Source organism: Tauraco erythrolophus, chromosome 17 (genome assembly GCF_009769465.1).
Source record: "Tauraco erythrolophus isolate bTauEry1 chromosome 17, bTauEry1.pri, whole genome shotgun sequence".
Lineage (NCBI taxonomy): Eukaryota > Metazoa > Chordata > Aves > Musophagiformes > Musophagidae > Tauraco > Tauraco erythrolophus.
Window position 1 is genome coordinate 13605991 of NC_141481.1, and position 22463 is coordinate 13628453.

Below are 22463 nucleotides of genomic sequence, written 5' to 3' on the forward strand. Positions count from 1 at the left end.
TACTGTAAGTAAATTGCATATCTATTCATTATTTATCTCCTTCTACATTTTAATGTATTATAGCGGCCCTTATAGTGAGGATTATGCTATAGATAATGATATAATCTTTTATGTATGAGAAAAAGACTTTCTCTGAAGATCTGCACTTGACTTCAGGCATGGGTTGGATGGACAGGTATAGGCATTACAATCAACCACAGCAGAAAACATCTTCCCGGTACCCTGAGACTATGACTAGTATAACCCCAAAGGTAAATTGAGGCTGATCTCGTCTGCTTTGCTCCAGGTATAATTGAGATGATCAGAGCTCATTAAAAATTGAAATGCATAGTTTGGAGAGGGAAATGGGCACCTAGAGCTGGCTCATCCAACTACTGTATTTCAGCAAACAGAACTGCTCTTTAAGCAAGTGTGCGTACAGCTGATGCTGCCAAACAATAAATAGAACACTTGCAAGAAAGTATCTGTATCAAAAATAAAATTTCAGCTAAAAATAGTGAAATTGCCTTATGTTCTTAAAGTCTAGACTGGGAATGCCATCATCTAGCCTGGGGCATGAAGTAACTGCTTGGTTGTGGTCAGCGGTTAGTAGACCTGTTGTGAGCATGTGCATTACCATTGGTTGTGGATAGGGTTTCTGAAATACAGTGCTAATAAACTCGTTGTTTACAGGCCACAGTATAATATTTGAGAACAAATAAACAACCCCCCAGTCTTGTACTGCCAGTAATCCTGTGTGGTGCTTCCAGCTCTGCTCAAGGCAGGGGGATGGTGATGTGCATCCTGACAGGGTAAGCTTGGACAAGGAGGCTGAGGTCTTTCTGAATCAGAATGGAGAAGGTGAAGTGAGCAGCTTTACCATCTCAACCACATGGGCAAGGGTGGAGAAGGACTTCTTGCAAGGGCATGTAGTCATAGGACATGGGCCAATGGCTTTAAACTGAAAAAGGATGGATTTAGTTTAAGGATAAGGAAGAAATTCTCTCCGAGGGTGGTGAGGCACTGGAACAGCTTGCCTGGAGAAGCTGTGGCTGCCCCATCCCTGGAAGTGTTCCAGGCCAGGTTGGATGAGGCTTTGGGCAACCTGGTGTAGTGGAAGGTGTCCCTGCCCATGGCAGGGGCGTTGGAACTGGATGATCTTTGAGGTCCCTTCCAACCCAAACCAGTCTGTGATTCTGTGATTGGAACAATAAAACCATCCAGGCTCACCAGCTCACAGCACCAGCAGAGCTCAGGGTGATGCCCAGGGCCATCCCTGAACACGCTGCCTCTGCCTGCATTATGCTTCCCAACCTCATCTGCTGATACTGTTTCTACCAAGGACACTAATTAACCTGCTAAATGAGTTTATCCCTTCGGAATGTGCACCAGAGAACCCAGTTATATAAAATACCATCCCAAAGAGAGCCATAATTAGCAGCTGGCACTGAGGGCAGACCCTCTGCTACCCAGGGAACGCTCTGCAAGGTGGTGGGGACTGTCAGTTCATTGCTGGTGTGGTCCCTCACCCAAGCCACCATCCCTGGGTTGTGCACAGCATAGGGATAGCACTAAGGAACGGGATGCAAGTCATCGCATAGCAGTCGTGCCCCTCCAGCTGCCTGCCAACCCAAAAATACCCAGTTTTAATAACTGGACTAACCCAAGTGAAAGCCCAGCTCCTTGCTGGCTGCCAGATTAACAGATGGCTGCAATCATTAATATTGCAAAACGTCAGGGGTTCATAATTCTTTAATCTACAGAGCCGGTGGGGGTGGCTCATGCTGGCCCTGCAATCTGCTGTCCTGGGGGCTGCCCCCCACCCACCCACTGTGGCCGGGTCCATCCCAGACCCCCCCCCCCAAGGGCTGGGCAGACGCTCCCTGGTCCTGCCGGGCCAAGACAAGGCTCCCTGCCCGCAGCAGGGCCACCCATTGCTGGGCGGATGCTTGACAGACCCCCCTGGATTTAGGGCCGGTGGCAGTAGCGGTGCCACCCTGGCCCTGCTCAGCCCTCGCTGCCCTCGGATTGCGGAAAATCCACGGAAAGCCACTAACCCGTCCCCAGAGTCGTTTTATCGTTAAAGCCGAGCCCTTCCCATGATTGGTCGGAGGCAGCGCGGGGGGATCACGGTTGATGTCAACAGCTGGATAATCTGTGGTTGGGCACTGGTATCCCTGACCCCATCCATGGCATCCTGAGCCACCGAAGCCACCCCGCACCGGGTGGCTGTTTGCCGCACAGAAAAGCCCAGGATGGGCGTTGCAATCAAAAAATAGATTTATTATTGCCTTGGGGGGGAAAAACCTCGTGCTGCAGCTGCAGCGGGCTCAGGGTTTGGCCCCACAAGCTCCATCGATCCCTGGCCCAGCCCGGGGCTCCGGCATCCTCTCGGGGAGACGGGCGGAGGGCCGGTGGCTCCGTGGGGCTGCCAGGGAGGCTCTTCCCGTTATCGATCGCCCGCGGAGCCGAGGGCTGGCAGGGGAGCCTGGCTTGGCCCTGGCCATGTGCTCAGTGTATATACATATGTATTTTTATTTGTATGTATTTTATATATTTTTAATATATTTTATATATATACACACACCCCTATATTCATGCATGTATGTGTTATATGTGTGTATATAAAGTATTATATGTGTGTGTATATGTATTATATGTGTGTATATATGTATTATATGTGTATATATGTATTATATTTATGTACATTATATAATATATTGTATATGATGGATATATTATATAAATTCTATATTATATCTACATGCACATACATATAATATGAATATATAGCCCAGCATCATGCATGTTGTGTCTATATGTGTATCTGTGTGTAAACAGATACACATATGTATGTGCATATACACACACACACACAGTCTTTTGGGGTTGTTTTTTGGGGGAGTGGGTGTATATATATGCACACGTAATATATCACATCACCCCATAACATACCATCTCACATGATAACTATATGTACATATATTTTACCTCCAGCTCATCGAATCCCCAGGGCACCGCAGGGATTTGCTCCCTGGGCACAAGCTGAGGCTCCAGTGACCGGGGGCACCCACCTTGGCAGTGCCAGCCCCCGCTGCTCTGGGCGCAACGGGACGGATCCAGCCCAAGTGTGGTGCAGGGAGGACAAACAGCCACCCCTACGGACACAGGTCCTGGGCCAGCGTGGCCGGGTGGGGAGGAGGGGCAGGATTTGGGCAGCTCTTTGTGGAAGCCTTGCTTTGCTGGTTTATTAAGCAGCAAATCTTGCTTCAAGGTTTTTTTAATTGGTTGTTTAATGAAGAGTAGGGGGTGGGTTTTTTTCACCTGTTTTTTGGTTTTGTATCAATTATGTTGCTTTTAATGAGCTGACAACTGTTACTGGGCTTTGTCCCTCCCTGTAAGTCACACATTGGGGTTTTTTTTAAATGTAGTTGCACTTTTCCAGTGTGCTGCCCCTGCCCCCACCATATGTTTAGTCTCGAACTGCTCACTTTTTGCACCCTTTTTTTTTTTTTTATTTTTAACCTTTTTTTAACCAACATATCCCCAGGTGCACCCCCTGCCTCTCCCTGCCCCCCCCCAGCCAGCACCCAGGAAGTGGGAAGAAACAAAAAATCCAGGAGCAGCACAGTGGGAACAGCTGGGGGGAGGCCATGGGAGTGGGCTGGATTGTGCAGGGATGCAGGCGGGGATGCAGGCGGGGATGCAGGCAGGGATGCAGGGCCACCCTGGGGTACCGCTGTGTCCCACCACTCCTTACCCCCCCTCCTTGGAGCCCTTCTGTCCCTCAGGGCTCTGGCGGAGGCCGCGGTAGCCCCATTTCAGCAGCTCGGTCGCTGGGTACCAGGACGCTGCCTCCATCCCGGGCGCTCCCGTTCAGCGAAGCCAAATCCCCCGGGAGCAGCGGGGGGAGGACGCTCCCATTATCCGGCTCCTGGCGTGTCGGAGGCAGCTGGCCCAGCCGTGCATTAATAGATTACACAGAGGATTTGGGCTCGCCAACAGCCAGGGCAGCGCTCGCCGGAGGCAGCTGGGCAAGGCCGGGGTGGTTCGCCGAGCCGGCGGGGACGGACGCAGCCCCCGCTCCCCACTAACACCTTTTCCAGCCAAGGTAGGTGGAGGGCTCGGCCACGGCACTGGGATGCTGCTGGGATGGCTGGAGCGGCGATGGGGATGCTGGTCCCTGTCTGCCTCTGGGAGAGCCGCCAGCGGGGACCCGGAGCCCCAGGGAGGCTGGAACGTGGGTGCAGGGAGATGCTGGGCTCTGGGTGCTGGCCCTTCGCCCATGCCTGGCTATTTTTTCGGGGATGCTGAGCTGGGGCAGCCCATGCAGCTGCTGAGCCGTACAGATGCCCAGCTGGATGTCGTGCCCAGGCGTGCAGCACCCCCAGTCCTTGCCTGCCCTTGTGCTGGGGGCTGCAGCCTGGTCTGGGGTGCAGGATGGGGCGCGTGGGGAGGTCCCTGGGGTTCAGGTGCAAAGCGGCGCTGCTGCATGCTGCCCTGTGCCGCTGCGTGCTGGACGTTCTGGGGCAGGCACAGCCCTGGGGTCATGGCAGGCCACGGGCAGGGGAAGATCCCTTTGTGCCACTGGATCTTGGGGAGGCACAGGGAGCTGGGTGCTTGCAGGTCTCATGTGACTATGGCTGCAGTTTGTGCCCCATCAGCTGCTGTGCCTCAGTTTCCCCATCATGCACGTCCCTACCATTAGCCGGCACCCAGGGCCACTGCTGGGGGGAGGTGGGGGTGGTCTTGCACCCCTAATCAAAGCTGTTCCCTCCTGGCCCCACTCAGGGCTGTAAGCTGGCACAGGAGGACAGACATCCCTGCACCTCCCCAGCCAGCCTCGGGTGCTGTTTGTCGCTCCCCGCCCCAAGAAGTGCCACCACCCAAATCGCAGTCAAATCTGGCCAGGTGCTCAGGTTTTGCATGTGCCCATGGGCACGGCACAGCTACAAGAGGGTAGTGCTGGGCACCCACCCATGCCAGCCCTGCACCCCGCAGGTAAGTGCAGCTTTTGCCTTTAGGAGAACAACCCCAAAAGCTCCCGGAGCCATGGGCTGCTCCGCTGTGGGGTGGGAAAGCACCCAAGGAGCGTGGCAGGGTGCTGTCCCCATCCCGGGAGACCCTGCTTTGGGGGGTGCAGTGGTGGGGGGGGGGGGGAGCAGGGCGGGATGCAGCCGTGGGAAATGACCCCAACACCCTTGTTTCCAGCCCCACCATGGACGAGTGGGACCTCCCGCAGTGGAAGAAGGAGGTGGAAAGCCTGAAGTACCAGCTGGCCTACAAGCGGGAGATGTCCTCCAAGACAATACCCGAGTGAGTGGGTGCCCACACCCCACCCCCACCCCCACCCCCCCCCCGTGCCCCCAGACCTTCCCATGGCCAGGAGCAGAGTCCAACTCTTCTCCACCCCCGTGACCAGCACCACCGTCTCCCTCCAAACCACCTGGGAGGGGGTGGTCCCAAAATAAGGTGGATTTAAAGCTTTTTAGCCCCCTTACAATTCTTCCATCCCTCTGAGCCCCAGTGGCAGGACCCACGGCAGCCCCAGTGCTGATGCCCACAAAGCCCCCGTGCTCCCTTCAGCACCCCCCCCCATGCTGGGCCGTCTGAAAACCAGGCAGGTGCACCAGGCTCATGCATGGGTACAGCTCATGCAGGGTGCCCCCCAGCTTCCCTGCCCACCAGAGCAGGGTGTACCCCAATATCGCTGCACCCCAGTGCAGGATGCACCCCAACACCCCTGCCAGCAGAGCAGGGTGCACCCCAACATCTCTGCCTGCCAAAACAGGGTGCAGTTTGGCATCGCTACCTGCTTGGAGCAGGGTGAACCCCCCCAGCATTGCTCCCCCACCCCCAGCACAGGATTTACCCCAGGCCCCACAGCTCCCCCCTCTCCATCCAGCATCCAGTGTCCCTTGCAGGGGGTGACACCTTTGGGAACCCTCTGGGGGCAGGCTCTGTGCCCACCCCCCCCCCCACCTCCGCTCTCCTCTCCGCAGGTTTGTGAAGTGGATCGAGGACGGCATTCCCGAAGACCCCTTCCTCAACCCCGAGCTGATGAAAAACAACCCCTGGGTGGAGAAAGGCAAATGCACCATCCTTTGAGGGGTCAGCCCCCCCAACCCTTGCATCCCACCACCCCTCATAACCCCCCCCCCTGCTGAATGTACACTTTTTTAGTAGCCAGCTTCCTAATACGACCACCTGAACAAAAACCCTACCCTCAGCTTGGCTTATTATTTTTGGTAGTAGAAGCATTTGGGTTTTATATGGGGGGAGATGGGGAACAGCCAGGGGGTGGGCGGGGGGGGGGGGGGGGGGGCATGAGCAGCAAAGGGTTGTGCTGGGTCAGGCTGCAGTTTCCAGCCACAGACCTGTGGCCACCAAGGCCACCAAGCTGGCAGATGGTTGAACTTGTAAAGGAAAACAACTTTTATAAAACGTTTTCAGTGATTTTTTTAAATAGTCTTTTGTATACTGCAGAGTATAATTTTGCAGCAAAACAGGCGAAATATGACAACTAAGGGTTTATAAATGAAATAAACAGAACAATACTTCACGATTATTTTTTTATATATATATATTTATTTTTTTTTTTAAACAAAACAAGTGGGTACTAAAAAAAAAACCCAGGATGATGCACACCCGCCCCATCCATGGGTCAGGAAATCAACTCAGCTTATCCCTTCAAGTTCTATCCACATCATTTCTGGGGCTGCATCCCTGATGCTAGAGCAGGTCCCTGATGTAGATGTTCCTCCTGACGGCGTTGGAAACCCCTTCGTTAAACCGGAACCAGACGTCGCTCTTCCCCACAGCCTTTCCCATCTGGCTCTCGATCGACTCTGCCTCGGAGGCCTGAGGGGCTGGGGGGGGGTGTGGGAAAGATTCTTGTCAAAAACTTGCAGAAACTGAGTCTCAATCTTAAAGTGCCAACCTAAAGTTACGGGCTGGCGGGGGGGGGACCGGGGAGCTGCTGCTGGGCGCGGGGGGGTTTGCACGGGCAGAGCCGATGCTCCCACGTCCCGGATCCTGGAAATGCTTACGGCACCCACAGCTGTGTTCTCCAGCTCCTGGCAGCACCCATGGTCACCCTGTCCCTCTGCCTGCCACCCGTGGCTGGGGCCACCCATGGCCACCCCATCCCTCTGCCACCTACCTGGGGCCGGGGCTGCCCGCTGCTGCCGAAGCGGCCGCCCGAAGAAGTCGGTCTCAGGCTGCAAAAAGCAAAAAGCAGGGGGTGAGGGTGGCTGTGCTGGCACCTGCGACTGCACTCCCGGTCGGAGACAGGCAAACGCGAGCCAAGAGTCTCTCCGGGCGAGTCAGACCCCAGTGACCCCAATGCCACCCCCCCAGCTCTGCCCCGTTTTAAGCTCCAAGCAGCCCCTCTGCACCCAGCTCATGTCGGGGGGCCATCACCCCCGGCTCTGGGCTGCAGCAGGAAGCCCCCGAGCAGGAGCCGGATGCAAATCCTGCAGGAAGAGCCAGCGGCTTCGGTAAAATGCAAACTGCATTCAAAAATCATACGGGAAAGACAAACTTTTAGGCTGATGGTGCTAAAGCAGCGTTTTACAGACAGCCAACGGCTCCAAGCTGAGCCCGTGGAGGGGGCTGGTGGCACGGGACCACCTCCTGCTCCTCTTGGCCACTACTGGGATGGGAGCAACCTGGCTCACCCCCTGCACCGGCAGATGATGGGTAGTTTCCCCTGCAGCACCCCCCCCAGTCACATCCACACCTCCCTGCCCCGCAAGCAGCTCTCCCCTTGACCCCACACCTTCCACAGAGCCAAAATTCAGCTGTTTAAGCCCAAATATCCCCATCTCCTTCCTTGCCCCCCCCCCCCCGAAACTGTACTAAAAATAAATAAATACCAACAGAGACAGCCGGTCTCCAGCTGCCAGGGTATGCACTGGGAGGAAATTCGGTAGGAAGTGCAGCCCCTCACCTTGGTCTCCAGCGCTGCCCTCCGGACGATGTGCTCCAGGCGCTGCTGGTGGTTGGGGGGCACCGCTGGCACCGCATCCGTGCGCTCCCCCGCCTCGCCGAGGCTCTGCCCGGGCTCCTGCGGGAGCAGAGCCCTGAGCGAGGGTCCCCTCGGGGCCAGCTGAGCTCAAGATTTGGGCATCCCCCCGCCAAGGCGATGCCCGGGCTGAGGGCAGGACGTCGCCTCGTCACCCGCCCTGCACACCACCCCTGTTTGCCTCTATTAATTACAACATCCAAACGACTTGGCAAGTGTTTTTTCATCATTTTCTGCCTCTGGCACCACGCAGGATCAGCCCTGGCAGGGCTTCGGGCACGTGCGTGTTTGCAGTTCCCTTCCCTGGGACTTCACGGTTGGCACCGTGTAAACAAGGAGCCTTCAGAGATGGTTTTGCAGCATCTCTTGGCCCCGAGAAAGCCCTCCTGCTGCAAGAAGGGGCTCTCAGGGATCAATTATCCCCGTGGCACCAGGGTAGGGCAGGCACCAGCTACACCTGAGCCGTTTCTTAGCCTTTTCCACCCCTTTCCACCTTCTCCTGCAGCGTGCCCGCTGCTCCACGGAGGGTTTTGGTGGTGGAAGAGTAACTCTGCTCGTCCCAAGGGTTTTGGGACTTTCAGGAGGATCAAAGTGAAGCAGCAGGGAACGTGCAGGCAGGAGCAGGCAGGTCAGCTCCCCCCGGACACGTACAAATCGCAGTCAGATGAACTAAAATCCCCATTTCGTCGCAACCATCATTAGAGAGTTGAAGGGTTTAAAGCTTTTAACTCACAGCAAGCGTTTCTTTCCAGAATCCCTGCAAAAAGATGAGCCCTTTGGGCACGTCACCCCAGCACAGACATGCTGCCCAAGGGCAGATGTGCCAGCAGACGGGCTGTGACCGGGGGAGTTTAATCCTGGATTTCCATTTGCAGAGTGAAAGCCACCAGCTGCTTTGGAAAGACCAGATCCCCACGCCAGCCCTAACGACTTTATCCCCTCCGCTGGACCCTCCATCCCTCCCGAAACCGCAGGACACCACGAGCCCTCCCTACCTCGCCCGGGTTTCGTGCCTGCAGCAAAGCCTCCGTCCTCCTCATCTTCTCCAGCTCGATCTCCCTGGCGATGAGCTGCTTGGCCTGGTAGGTCAGCTGCCTGCGAGCCGGCAGGTCCGGGAACCGGCACACGTCCTCCACGTTCCTGCGTCGTGGAAGGGGAGACGCAGAGAAAATAAATCAACACTGAAAATAAAATAGTATTATGCAAACCCGCAGCCTGACACGGGCACGAGGACATCCATCAGACTCAGCTCCATCCTCACCAGCCTCTCGGTATGACCCTGGCCACGGTGCCTCGGTTTCCCCATCGCTGCCCCCTCCGAGTCCGCGCGGGCGGTGGCAGCGCTAGAAGATGCCCCGGGAGCGATGCCGGCCACGCACAGCCAGGCTGCCGCCGGGCATCTCGGCTGAACAGGAACCCAGGAGGGATTAGGTGCTTTTTAATCTGGGTTTTAATGCAAGAAGAGGAAATTGCGGGCGGGTCCGTGCCAAACAGATCGCCCTGGAAAAGCCACAGTCCCATCGCAGCTCGGGCACGAGCGGCACCACGGCCCTTCGCGCGAACCCCGAGGTCCCCGCGGGGAGCTGGTTGATTGAGATACGGCCATGGACAGGAATTTTGGCTTAATCAGAGCAGTTTCATTCTTAACAGGTTGGTGCACTGGTGACGGGCACCGTGGCGGTATCACGTCCCGGTGGCACCTGCACATCACGTCCCAGCGTCTCTCTGGCAAACAAAGCTGCTGCCCACAGCAAAACCTGTGTTTTCTCTTTAAAACTTTTTGCAGCTGTAAATATTTCACACTTTATCCACACTCAGTATCACTCTCCTTAAATAAAGGGAACCAAGTTGTAGCACAGACCGTTTAGAAACAAGCTGTCGAATCTACAATTGCAAAAAGTTTCAAAGAGAAAACAGAGGTTTTGCTGTGGGCAGCAGCTTTGTTTGCCAGAGAGACGCTGGGACGTGATGTGCAGGTGCCACCGGGACGTGATACCGCTGCGGTGCCCGTCACCACCCTGCACAGCCACGAAATGGGCTCAGAACTTGCAAAAACGGCGAAGCAACGCGGCTGCTCGTGCTCCGTGGCTCCTGCCGTTGCCCCACAGCCACGTTTCCGTGGGGAGGGCAGGGGAGGACGTGTCCCTGCAGCCCCACAGGTCTTTGCATGGGAAAAAAAAAAATAATAAAGTGCTTCACTGTAATTAGATACAGCTGCTTGATTGAACAGAGGCTAATTTTTGTAATTAACTTTGCCCCAGGAAGACATTAGCGTTGCTCCGAGCCGTGGCTGGGTCTGTATTACCTCACCGAAGCCTCGAGAGCGTCTATGGGTCAGTAAATCCTGGCCACGCCGCGCTGTGCCCCCCGTGCCCCCGTGGAGGGGAAACGCGTGAACCCACAAAAAAAACTCGTTATCTCCAGCCCCGACTGCCGGCCACTAACTGGAACCAGCCCTGAGGTCCGGGTGCATCCTCCACCAACACACTGCAGGAAGCTCAGGGCAGAAGCATTGGAGAGCATCTTGCTCTGCAGAGGGGCAACGCTGCTCAGCTCTTTCCTTCCTCTTCCTCCTGCTTTTTCCCAGCAAGGCACTGGTCTGCCTCGGACAACGTGCTCCAGCCGTGGCTACAAGCACTCCTGCAGTCACCTCCTGCACGCAACATGCCCGGGGTGGACCTGCTGCCCCCTCCGCTGCTGCCATCAGCCCCCGGCAGCTTCGGTCCCTCCTTTGCTGTCTCTGGTACCAGGCAAAATGCAGCTGCTTCCTCTCCTTTAATCCCATTAAAACAAAACCAGCCCCGCTGCAGGCTGCCAGGCTCCTCCTTTAAAAAATACAACAAGGCAAAAAAGCAGATAATTCCCACAGAGCCGCGCTCGGGGAAGCAGCTCCGGCACCGGGCAGCTCGCACCAACCCAGTGCCATCACCAGAGAAACCTCTGGCTGCAAGAAACCAACTCAATGCCACGATGATGCCTTCGGGCTCAAACACCTTCCCCACCTCCCCGCTGTTATTTCGGGCCCCTACGCCCTCTCCCCACCCTCGGGACTTACGGGTCGAGCTTGTAGACGTACTGGCCCTCGGGCAGGCGCTCCTGGTGGTAGGTGAGGTTGTAGGCCAGCATGGTGCTGATGAGCTCTGCCAGCTGCTGCTTCTCCTTCAGGCTGTAGAGCTGCGTGTTCACCTGGGGAGGAGAGGGGAGAGCGTCACTAATCCATAATAACTCCTAAACATAAAAATAACTCGAAGCTCGGGGTTTGTCGCTATTCAAGGAAGGACAGTTAATACCCAGGAGGTTCAGACCAAGTTTAGTTTCCTATTAGGGACACACGAACTTCGCAGAGCAGGGACAGACCCCACCGATGGCCCGAAGGGTAACGGCACCCAACGTGACCGCACGTGCAGGTGAACCAGCTGCTGGAAGGAGACTGCAACGGCCCCCCAGATCCCTGCTCAGGCCAAGCCCACTCCCAGGGTGCAGGGGTCCAGGAGGTGCAGGACACCTCCCCATGCACCCAGCAGTCAGGTATCTCAGCGCCACGTCCCTGCTTCCCTCCAGCCTCTGCATCAGCTGCAGCGTCAAACCAACCCCGAATTTGGGAGAGAGGTCTGGGATGGCTCAGCCTGGGCGACACAAGGCAGGGGACACGGCCCAGCCCTCCCGGGGGGGTTTGCAGAGGGGACATGTCACCAGGCAGGACCCCTGCCAGCGCAGCGAGAGGAGGCCAGCGGGCACTCACCGGTCGGAGCTTCGGGGCGATGATGTCCAGCAGCAGACAGAGCACCTCCAAGACGAGAGACTGCTGCCCCGCGCGGCTGCGGGCACCAGGCGTTATCCCCGACACCATGGACATGACCAGGTTCTGCATGTGGTTCAGCTTGGCCAGGGCCTGGGTGGGAATGGTGGGGATGGCTCAGCCACAGCTGCAGCCACAGACGTGCCCATGGTGAGGAGCTGGAGCCACGCTGCCACCGTGCCCTCCCCGGCACTTGCCTCGTGCTGGCTGCTGGGATAAGCGAGCCGGGGGATGCTGGTGGCTGCGAAGAGCAGGTGGAAAGCCACGGGCAGGAAGGGTAGGTATCGCATCAGCTGGAAGCTCTGTCCATGCAGGACAGCCCGGCTCAGCAGGTCGGAGAAGCCCAGCCACTCCAGGGCCAAGCACACCGAGCTGAAACTGGAGTCCCTCAGCTTCATGTTCAGGAAATTGTCGTACAGACCCTGGAAGCGGATGCAGGATTCGAGACAGATCCAGGCTGGGCAGATGGCCCCATCAGAGCATGCTGCTGGGATTCTGAGCATCCCGTTGAGCTCAGCTTCGGCACAACACCGCAGAGGAAGGCACCCAGCTCTCCCCCTCCCCTTCATGGCTGCTCTACCTGGGCCAGCTTCTCCTGCTCCCCCGAGGAGACGGCGAGGTGCAGGATGTGGTGGAAGCGGTGGGAGGACGCGTTGAAGGCAGCCGTCCCGCCAAGGTGTGACAGGTCCTCATCGCCCACCAGGAGCTGGGTTGGCAAAGCGGGGTCCATTCCTATCCTGTGCCTGGGGGGAGCCCAAAGGGAAGAGCTCAGGGTGCCCCTGCGCTGATTGGACCACCAAGGAACATTTGGACCCTTGTGAACTGGACCAAAGGCAACACTGATGCCAAATTATCGGGCACTAAAGAGAGCAGCTACGGTCCAAGAGCAGCCAGACACACAAATCCGCTGACGAAGCTGGGTCTGCTGCAGGACAGACCAGCTCTCCAACACCTTTCAGGTTTCTCCACCACAGGCCCTGGGACATCACGAAGCAGCGCAGCCCAAGCAGATGGCAGACCTGATAAACCCCCCCTTTTACCTTTGGACCTTTGGGAGCTGGAAGATCTCTTGCCAGATGGAGAAGAGCCCCTTGTTTTGGTCCTTCAAGCCAATCTTCATCGTCTGCACCATCTGCACGCTCAGCTCCTTCTGGCCTCGGCCGTGCAAGAACTGCAACACAAGTGAAGGGCTGGGGGGGAGACGGGCACCGCGGGGAGGGAGGGGATGCCCACAACAGCCAGAGACAGAGGCACCTCCCTCCTCCTTGCTTTGTAGGGGAATCAAGCTTAAAAATAACACAGGGAACAGGGTGGACACTTCAGTGATCTGCCTGGGACACAGTTTTTTCCCTCCATCCCTCTCCAAGCCCAGATCAAGTCAAGAGCCACAGCAAGTCCGTGCCCCCCCGAGACCTCCCGCAGACCCCGGTACCTGCAGGGTGTTTATGCAGGAGCGGATGTCGTTCTCCGTCTTCTCGCACAGCGCCAGCAGCGCACCCGTGTCCGCCCGCATGCCCTGCTGCAGGGCGATCTGCAGGAGAGAGGGGGGTCAGCAGGGGGGGGCCGCCGGCCTAGGGGGGGGCCAGGGGGGCCCTCGGCCGCGCCGCACCTCGCAGAGCCGCTGGGCGAGCCGGGATGGAGCTGTTCGAGGGAAGGTGAGCAGGAATGACTGCTGCCGCAGCGGCCGGAGGGCTGGGACATACCTGGCAAAGGGAAGCACGGGGATCTCTAAGCCACCCTTGCAGAGGAAGAAATCCAGCTATTAATGCTCCACTCCAAGGAGATGGGTTATTTAGCAGCTGCCTGTACATCACTGCACACTAGGGTGTGCACAAACACGACCACACACTCACAGCTAGCTACAAGCCACCCCAGCAGACACAAAATCTGGGGGGTTTAAGAAAAGCTGAGCGTGTTGTAGTTTTATTTTTCATAAGGTGCTTCAAAGCTGCAGATCTGACGGCAGATAACTGGGCGCAGGAAGGATGTGGCTGGAGGCAACAGCAGCTGCCTCCTCGCCTGGGGCAAGGGTCTCAGCTCGCCACCCTTCCCTGCACCCACGGGTGATACTAACTGGTCGGGTGATACTAACTGGTTGGGCAATACTAACTGGTCGTTGCAGATGCAGATGATGGGCCTGAGCAGCAGTCCGCCCTCACGCCGCCTCCTCCGGCCCGCGCCGGCTGCCACCTCGCCCTCCGCATCCTTACGGTGGATGATGTTGAGCAGCACGTTGATAGATGCCTTGGGGAAAAAACAAGAAGAAAAAAATCAAGGACAGAAGGGATGAATTCTTGCAGTTCAGAGGCAAGAAACTGCTCCTAAAACAGAGGAGCTGCTAAGAGGGCAACAATCCAGTGGTTAATGCAAAAGGTGGCCAGATCCAGGCTGGGCTCACCGCGGGCGCGCCGTCTATCTCATCGATGATGAGGCAGTTGGGCTTCTCGTTGGCACCCAGCACAGACTTCATCTGGGTGGCAGCTTCGATGCGGGTTTTGAAAACCTCGGGGCTGCGGTCATCACTGCAAGACAAACGGGTGCCAGGCTGCTGTGGCACAGTACCACCACTGGCACCACGCCATCGCCAGCACCACACCAGCTCCTGGGGCAGGGCAAGGCTGGTCAGCCGGCGCGGGCTCACCTGGCATTCATCTCGACGGCGTTGTACCCTGCGTGCTTCGCGATGACGTGGGCCAACGTGGTCTTCCCCAAGCCGGGCGGGCCACAGAGCAGGGCTACCTGTGGCAGAGGGGTCATGTCAGCCCAGCAGGCAGCGAGGCAGGGCTGCACGGGCACGAGGCTCTGCAGCCTGCAAACTGGTCTGCTTCAGCCCTTGGGAGCTGCTGCACTGGTTTGTAGACATACTGGGAAAAGAGAAAGTCACTGGAGAAAGGAGACTATAATAGAAACTCTCAGAGGTGACAGTCACCTTGGCAGCATCTCTCACGTTTATGTTTAAGTTTTCAGGGCAGGAGACAGAAGAGGCTGAACAAAATCCCTTCCAGAATTACACTCCTGAGAAGCAACGCTCTCAGTATCCGGCTTTGTTTCCCCTTTTTTACGCCCTCTCACTGGACAGGTTGAAGTGGGTGAGCTGCCCTGGGCACGTTATCTCTGCTCCCTTCAGCAGCTGAGCATCGCTGCGCTTTTCCGGATGCAGAAGCTGCAGCTCAAAGGCATGGCACGTCTGCCCCTAACATGGGCAAGACCAACCTCTGCTAAGGAGGGTACGTCTGCCTTCAACCAGCCCATTTAATCTGGCTGGAGGAAGCCTGTTCCCCTCCCCTTGTTACCACATTACTCAAGCTGAAACAGAAGAAGAAAGGAGAAAACTCCATGTTCACTAAGAAGAAACAAGGAATTCAATTTCTCCTGGATCTGGAAGAGAAGAGGAAGAGGAAGGGAAGAGGAAGGGAAGAGGAAGGGAAGAGGAAGGGAAGAGGAAGGGAAGAGAAGAGGAAGAGAAGAGGAAGGGAAGAGGAAGGGAAGAGGAAGGGAAGAGGAAGGGAAGAGGAAGGGAAGAGGAAGGGAAGAGGAAGGGAAGAGGAAGGGAAGAGGAAGGGAAGAGGAAGGGAAGAGGAAGGGAAGAGGAAGGGAAGAGGAAGGGAAGAGGAAGGGAAGAGAAGAGGAAGGGAAGAGAAGAGGAAGGGAAGAGAAGAGGAAGGGAAGAGAAGAGGAAGGGAAGAGAAGAGGAAGGGAAGAGAAGAGGAAGGGAAGAGAAGAGGAAGGGAAGAGAAGAGGAAGGGAAGAGAAGAGGAAGGGAAGAGAAGAGGAAGGGAAGAGAAGAGGAAGGGAAGAGAAGAGGAAGGGAAGAGGAAGGGAAGAGGAAGGGAAGAGGAAGGGAAGAGGAAGGGAAGAGGAAGGGAAGAGGAAGAGAAGAGGAAGAGAAGAGGAAGAGAAGAGGAAGGGAAGAGGAAGGGAAGAGGAAGGGAAGAGGAAGGGAAGAGGAAGGGAAGAGGAAGGGAAGAGGAAGGGAAGAGGAAGGGAAGAGGAAGGGAAGAGGAAGGGAAGAGGAAGGGAAGAGGAAGGGAAGAGGAAGGGAAGAGGAAGGGAAGAGGAAGGGAAGAGGAAGGGAAGAGGAAGGGAAGAGGAAGGGAAGAGGAAGGGAAGAGGAAGAGGAAGAGAAGAGGAAGAGGAAGAGAAGAGGAAGAGAAAGGGAAGACCCTGCTCCTCACCTCAGCGGCAGGATGAGGGGGATAGGAGAGATCCACCACACCAGTGCCCTGCCCTGCTCACCTTGTATTTGGGTCTCTTGTGCTGGTCCAGCTCAGCCTCCAGAATCTCCTCTGTGAGCTGGACCTTCGTTTTCCACTTATTCTGCTGCTCCTTGGGCTGGCTGAACGGAGCACGAGCTTCAGCGCTGGGCTTGGCCTTCTTCATGGCTTTCTCCTTCCCAAACACCACCGTGTCCCAGAGCTTGAGCCACTTCAGAAGGCAGCGGTTTGTGTACTGCGTGTCGGGAAAGAAAGCAAGGAAACCCCTCCAGCCTCGGAAGGATCCGGCCCAGGACAGCGGAAGGCATTTCCTGCACGGCTTATGAGGAAGGAGCTGAGCCCCAGGAGGCAACGCTGAGCGTGTCCACCCAGACAGACCCCACCACGGGACAGGCTGCTCTGCTTCCCACCCAGCATCTCTCTGGGACAGCACGGGAACACAGCTTCCCTTCCCGGCTGGGCCAGCATCCCACAGGGCAACCAAGGACAAGGCATATCGGCCCCACTGCTGCGGCCCCTCGTCTGCCTCGGCTCAACCCAGCACTTCTCAGCCTCTTCCATAACTTCCAATTCCCTACGAAACTTTTAATATTTAAAAAAATATCTAAACAGCCAACAATTCCTGGCTAAAGTCCGCTCAAGCTTTTTTGTCTATTTTGGTCATCTTTCATAGTTTCTTTTGTGGGAAGAACCACATCTACTGCTGAAACCCCCCCGGCCCAAGCTCTCCGCAGCAGGGCCAGCACGGACAGAGCACCCCAGCCAGCGCCTCGGGAAGTCCCACGAGCAAAAGCAGCCCCATAAAACCACGATCCCACAGCACTAACGAAGAGTTATAAAAGCAGGAAACCCCCCCAAACCCCAAGCCCCCACTTATCCTAGCACCTCACATCATCACTGAGCAGCTCCATGTAGTGCCGGGGAGTGAACTTGTCCACCCAGAGGCAATGCCGTGCAGACTCCTCCTCCTCTGCTGGCTCCGCTTCCATGCTGGGCCCCAGGCTCTCGGCACTGGTCTCACTCTCAAGGCAACTGCAAGAAAGAATTTGCTTGCCCCAAACCACGCAGGGAATCAGGGCAGGGCTGGGAATCACAACCAGAATTCCCAAGCTGGGGATGCTCAGGGCAAAGAGGCTCCTCTGCTCACAAGTCCCCAAAAGCTGGACCCCACTGGAGCATCTTGAGTCACATCCGACAGTGCGGCAGGGATAGGAGCAGGATTTCATCCCAACATCTCACCTGTTTATTATCTCCGTCAGCTGCTGTGATGCCTCCAGAACATGCCTGCGACGCTTGAGGACACAGAGGGGAAGAGGGGGGTCAGAGCCGCCCTGCTCCCCCACAGCTGCAGGGAGCAGGGATTTGGGAGCCAACACTGTGGCTACCCAGGGGTGGGAGGGGAGAAGGGGAAGGTCGGTATAAGATGCGATACCTCTTCGTCCACTTGTTCCTTCAGGTAGGAGAAAGGCACCCCCAGCAAGTGCAGCGGCCTGCGTGCGTTCCAGCCCAGGGAATCGGGGAGCTACGAGGACCAGAGGACACACACCGACGTTCAGACCCATGCTCAGCACCAAATATTTCATGCTTCATCAAAGATCCCCTCCTGAACTGGATGGAGGTCATGGACAAGCAAGCCCAGCCTTCAGATCCCTCCTTACCTCCACCCCTGTCCTGCTGGGATCATCCCTCACGACCAGGAAGACCCTGGTGCCTTCGGTGGACGTTACGTTGATGTAGTCCTCAAGGATGGGGGGCCGCTTGAGGACCCGCTTCTTCTCGGTGGGTGGTGTGGTCTGCAGCGGGACCATGCCGCTCATCTCCAGGTGGTCTGAGCTGGAAAACACCAAGTTCCTTTAGCAGGGGTGAGGGAAAGGGCCCTTGAAACCCACCGTTGGTGGGTTTCAAGGGCCCTTTCCCTCCCCCCTGCTGCAAGTAGGGTTCAATGTGGCCAACCTGGCAGTCTGGGGAGCCAAAGGCACCTCTGGGCCAGCATCTCGGAAGACATCAGGAGCCAACTCATCACCCGCACCAAAGTTGAGCTTCTTAACAGCTTCCAAGCGCTGTCGCTTCGGCTTCGGGGCTGTAGGAGACACCAGGGCAGGAGGAAGAGGAGAAGCATCGTTGGATGAAGGGTGGTAGTCGGTCATCTCTCCAGCAGCGCCCTGCACTGCTCCGGAGAGGGGTCGGCAGCACCCAGGGACCCACCCTGGCTTGGGCCAAACCTACTGCGGGCTGCAGGCGCTGGTGGGGAACCGGGTGGGACGCAGCCCCGGTCCCTCTTCCTGCGGTTGGTGCCCCCCGGGCCGCTGTCCCCGACGGGGTCCCCGGGGGAGTCCGGCTCCTCCGGTGGGTGCCTCCTGTCCCGGAACTGGGAGATTCTGGGGCCAGCGGGTGGGGATGGGTCATCTGCAAGAGGTGTTAACACGACGGTGCCGGTCACTGGAGGGGACGCACGGTGGGGGGGACACACGCGGCTCCGCGCCCGGCCGCGCAAAGCCCGCTCCCTCCCTGCCGCCTCCGGTACCGGACGCGGCGCCCCAGCAGCGCCTACCTCCCAGCTCGGCCAGCACCTCCAGCTCGGCCGCGAACCGCTCGTAGAAGCTCTCCTCGGGGCTCTCCTCGGGGCCCGCCATGGGCCGCGCCGGCACCGCGCTCCGCGCCCCGCACCGGCATCCGCCCGCCCGCCCCGCGCTTCCGGCCGCCGCGCCGCAGCGGAGCCGCCGCTGATTGGACGCGGCGCGCCGGCCGGTGGCGGCGGCGCCGCTGATTGGACGCGGTGAGAGGCCGGGCGAGGCGGCGGTGGCGTTGATTGGACGCGACGCGCGGCCCGGGCCCGGCGCCGCCGGTGGACACGATGTAGCCGCTCGCCGCGGCGCGCGGCCCGGCCCGGAACGGCGCGGCGGGTCGGTGCGGGGGCGGGGGGGGCAGCGCCGTCCGTGCCGCCGTGCGGGTCCCCTCCGCCGTGTCCCGTCCCCTTCCGCCGTGCGGGTTCGCAACGGGTCGCCGCGGCGTGCGGTGCCGACCGGAGCCGCCGGAATCGCAGCCCGGCCCCGGCTGGCAGCGGCCGGAGGCTGAGCCCCGCCATCGGGCTGGCTCGGCCCGGCTGCGGGGCCTCTACGGGTGGCACCGGGACGGCGGCAGAGCCGTACGGGGTGACACCGGGACCTGTTCGGCATCGTGGCTGTAGCCATCGCGCGGCTGTAGCACCGGCACAGTCGCAGCACCGGTGCCACGGTGGGACGTGCACGGTGTGACACTGGTAAGGCTGGGGGACCCGTGCGGTGTGACATCGGCGGGGCTCTGGGAGCTGGTACCGCCCCGACACCGGTACATCTCCAGCCCTCCTGGGTGTACCCACCCCTGGGCCCAGCTCCTGCTGCATCCCTGTGCTCTCCGGGGGTGCTGTGCCCGTCCCGGGGGTGCTGTGCCCATCCCAGGGGTGCTGTGCACATCCCGGGGGTACTGTGCCCATCCCAGGGGTGCTGTGCTCATCCCAGGGGTGCTGTGCCCGTCCCAGGGGTGCTGTGCCCGTCCCAGGGGTGCTGTGCCCATCCCGGGGGTGTGCAGGCTGCGGCTGGAGGCTCTTCTCACCCTGTTCACCCCTCTTCCCGCTCCTCGCAGGGCGCTGGCCATGGAGCCGGGCACCATCGACAACCTGTCCATCCTGTACCAGAGCTCCGACTTCATCGTGGTCAACAAGCACTGGGACATCCGCATCGACAGCAAGATGTGGTACGAGACGCTGACCCTGCAGAGCCAGCTCAAGCACCGCTTCCCCGAGCTGGCCGACCCCGACACCTACTACGGCTTCAGGTGCGCAGCCGGGCACCAGAGCGGGCTCTGTCCTGCTTCCGAGCCGCCCTCGGACGGGGATGCTGCCCGGGCACTTGGGGATGCTCCTCCACCTCCCATCTCCTCCCCAGGTTCTGCCACCAGCTCGACTTCTCCACCAGCGGGGCCCTGTGCGTTGCGCTCAACAAAGCAGCGGCGGGAAGCGCCTACAAGTGTTTTAAAGATCGTCTGGTGACCAAAGCGTATCTCGCCCTGGTAAGCCCACCCCCCCACCCAGCTCCTGCCTCTGGACGTACCTTCTGAGTTTGCAGCGTGGCCTCTGCGTCTCGCCATCCCGGCGTGGGCGAGGCAGGCGTGCCAGGGCTGGGTGTGCGGAGCGGCTCTCTGCCCCGCAGGTCAGGGGCCACGTCAGCCGGAGCCGGATGACGATCCGCTATGCCATAGGGAAGAACACCACCGAGGGCATGACCCACATGATGTGCATCGCCGGGACGGAGGGTGAGCGGCTCCCGCGCCCTGCCCGCGCTGCCCGGCCCGCCTGGGCGGCACTGCGGGGAGCCGACCCCCTCTCCGGATCTTGTTGCAGGCTGTGAAAATCCCAAGCCTTGCCAGTCGGAGCTGATCGTGCTCGAGCACGGGTCCTACAGCGGAGACCCCGTAACCAAAGTGCTGCTGCAGCCGCTGACAGGTGGGAGCAGGGGGCCAGGGAGCCGGGGCAGCGCGGGCAGGGTGCTGCAGCGGGACCTGCGCTTGCAGTGCTTGGACCTCAGATGCAGCGCGGTGGCGTAGTGAAAAACAGCCCTGGGAGGGCTGCGAGGAGCTGAGAGCCACGTTCAGCTCATGGAGGACTCTGTTGTCACCTCGCACCGCTGTGCCCTCCGGGAGGGATTCAGGGATAACCCGTGTCCCTGATTCCTCCACCTCTGCTTTCCCCCAGGGCGGACTCACCAGCTCCGGGTTCACTGCAGCGCTGTCGGGCACCCCATCGTGGGGGACTTCACCTACAGCCACAAGAAGGACAGCGGTCCCTATAGGATGATGCTCCACGCCTACTACCTGCGCATCCCCACCGGCAAGGAGCTCATCGAGGTCTGCGCGCCCGACCCCTTCGTCACCACGATGGACAGCAACTGGGTGCCCCACCGTGTCACTCACCGGCTGGATGAGACCATCCAAGAGCTGAAGGACAAGATGATGCAGAAGAGGGAAGAGGAGGAGAGCCAGGAAGCCGTGCTTGGTGGTGGAGGAGAGGAGGCACCAAGCGAAGCCAAGAGCCCGGAGACGGAGGAGCAGCGAGCCCGGTGTGAGCAGTGGTTGGCCGAGTGGGCTTTGGAGTGAGCACAAACCACCTCTCTGCGTTTCCAGCCCGATGCTCCATTGTTGTCCCAGCAGGTCTCCACAGAGCCCAGCGCTGACTCCACCTCTGCACTTTCTGTATGCCGTGGCTTCCCTCACCTCTGGGGCTGGGATTAGACAGACTTTAGCAGCGATTAGGATGGGTTTATTTTTTAACGTTCACATCATCCATCTAGCCACTGGATGCCCTTTTCCTAACTCTGGGCCTCCCCAGCAGAGTCAGTGTGGCACGTACCAGCTTAGAGTGACCCCGAAGCTTTATGTCCCTGTCCCAGGGCTCAGGCACAGCCGGGGCAGCACGGATGCTGCCTTTGCCACGAGCGTGGCGGACGTGTCTGCAAACCCTCGGTGCTGGGATGTGAAATGCAGCCCAGCAAAGGGAGAGGAGAACGTGCCAGGTGCAGCTTCAGCGTCCGTGTCCCCAGTTCCCTTCGCTCCAGGCTCCCTGGCACACGCATTGTGCAGGAGGTGGGAGATCCGGGGGCTGAAGTGCCCTGGTTGTTTTGCCAGCGGAGCTGGGACGTGCGATGGGCACAGGAGAGGTCCCTGCCTGCCCGTCCCTGCCCTTGCTCTTCTCTTCCTGCCTCAGCCCGTGTGGGGTTTTTTTTTAAAGGGCTGGTGAAGGTGAGTGAGTCGATGCGAATGGGTTTTAAACTTTTTTCAAATTTCTAGGAGAAGAATCTAGGCTTTTAGCAGCCGTGGAATACGGGTGGTCTGGGAAGCGCGTGTGGTTTTAGTACTTCTGTGGTCAGAAGAGCCAGCAGCCCAAAGCTTTTTTAGTAGATATTGGTGTTCTTTGTCCTAGGGTTGCCTTTTCTGAGCGCCCGCTTTTACCCTGGGTGTGGGTTTAACCCCTTCTGAGACAGCCAGAAGACACAAGCCCTTTTCTGCTTTACCCAAATGAGGGAGAATGAGCTGCTGCAGGGCTGGGGGCCTTTGGGTGGGCAGTTCCGGCCGAGGAAGCGGTTGAAGCTGGAAGAAAAGCCGAGGAGCGATGCCAAGAGCGGGAAGGAGCTCGTTTCTCACGCTGGCGTGCAGGTGCAAGATGCTGAGAGGAGTTTTTTCTGGAAATGGCTTTGCTTTGTGCTGCTTCGCTCTCTCCTTCCCACCCCGCTTGTCATCTGCAGCCCTTAGAGGATGTTTAGAAAACAAAGAGAGCCGGGCAGCCGGTCTGGGCTGGGACTGGAGCCCCTGGCATACGGAGCACCCATCCCGGGGTATTCGTCACCGAGCCATCGCCTCAGCACGTGCCCAGAGTCACCGTCACCGTCACCCCTGTCCCATTTAAGATGCACCT

General features: G+C 58.5%; 3 protein-coding genes across 4 annotated transcripts; 2 read left to right on the forward strand and 1 right to left on the reverse strand.

The window, feature by feature from the left end:
• The first annotated feature begins 5197 nt into the window (after positions 1-5197).
• GNG13 (G protein subunit gamma 13) lies at positions 5198-6087 on the forward strand. Its single transcript, XM_086622457.1, has 2 exons — positions 5198-5295; positions 5982-6087. Exons 1-2 carry the CDS (start codon positions 5198-5200, stop codon positions 6085-6087), a joined length of 204 nt encoding a protein of 67 aa, XP_086478583.1.
• Positions 6088-6711: 624 nt separating this feature from the next.
• CHTF18 (chromosome transmission fidelity factor 18) lies at positions 6712-18651 on the reverse strand. The gene is made up of 22 exons (XM_086622040.1): positions 18570-18651; positions 18245-18424; positions 17972-18098; positions 17677-17869; positions 17451-17540; positions 17258-17310; positions 16909-17050; positions 16041-16253; positions 14446-14543; positions 14203-14326; positions 13915-14048; positions 13414-13507; positions 13237-13335; positions 12845-12975; positions 12385-12547; positions 12002-12226; positions 11748-11897; positions 11061-11191; positions 9001-9145; positions 7931-8047; positions 7142-7199; positions 6712-6848 (listed from the first exon to the last, which is right to left on the reverse strand). Exons 1-22 carry the CDS (start codon positions 18649-18651, stop codon positions 6712-6714), a joined length of 2886 nt encoding a protein of 961 aa, XP_086478166.1.
• Positions 18652-19649: 998 nt separating this feature from the next.
• On the forward strand, positions 19650-21801 carry RPUSD1 (RNA pseudouridine synthase domain containing 1). 2 transcript variants are annotated; one of them, XM_086622041.1, is made up of 5 exons: positions 19650-19831; positions 19942-20065; positions 20206-20308; positions 20397-20498; positions 20748-21801. In XM_086622041.1, the coding sequence occupies exons 1-5, from the start codon at positions 19650-19652 to the stop codon at positions 21146-21148; spliced, it is 912 nt and encodes a 303-aa protein (XP_086478167.1). In that variant the 3' UTR covers positions 21149-21801. The 2 variants fall into 2 exon arrangements, with proteins under 2 accessions (XP_086478167.1, XP_086478168.1); XM_086622042.1 differs by having other exon boundaries at positions 19650-19783.
• The last annotated feature ends 662 nt before the right edge of the window (positions 21802-22463 follow it).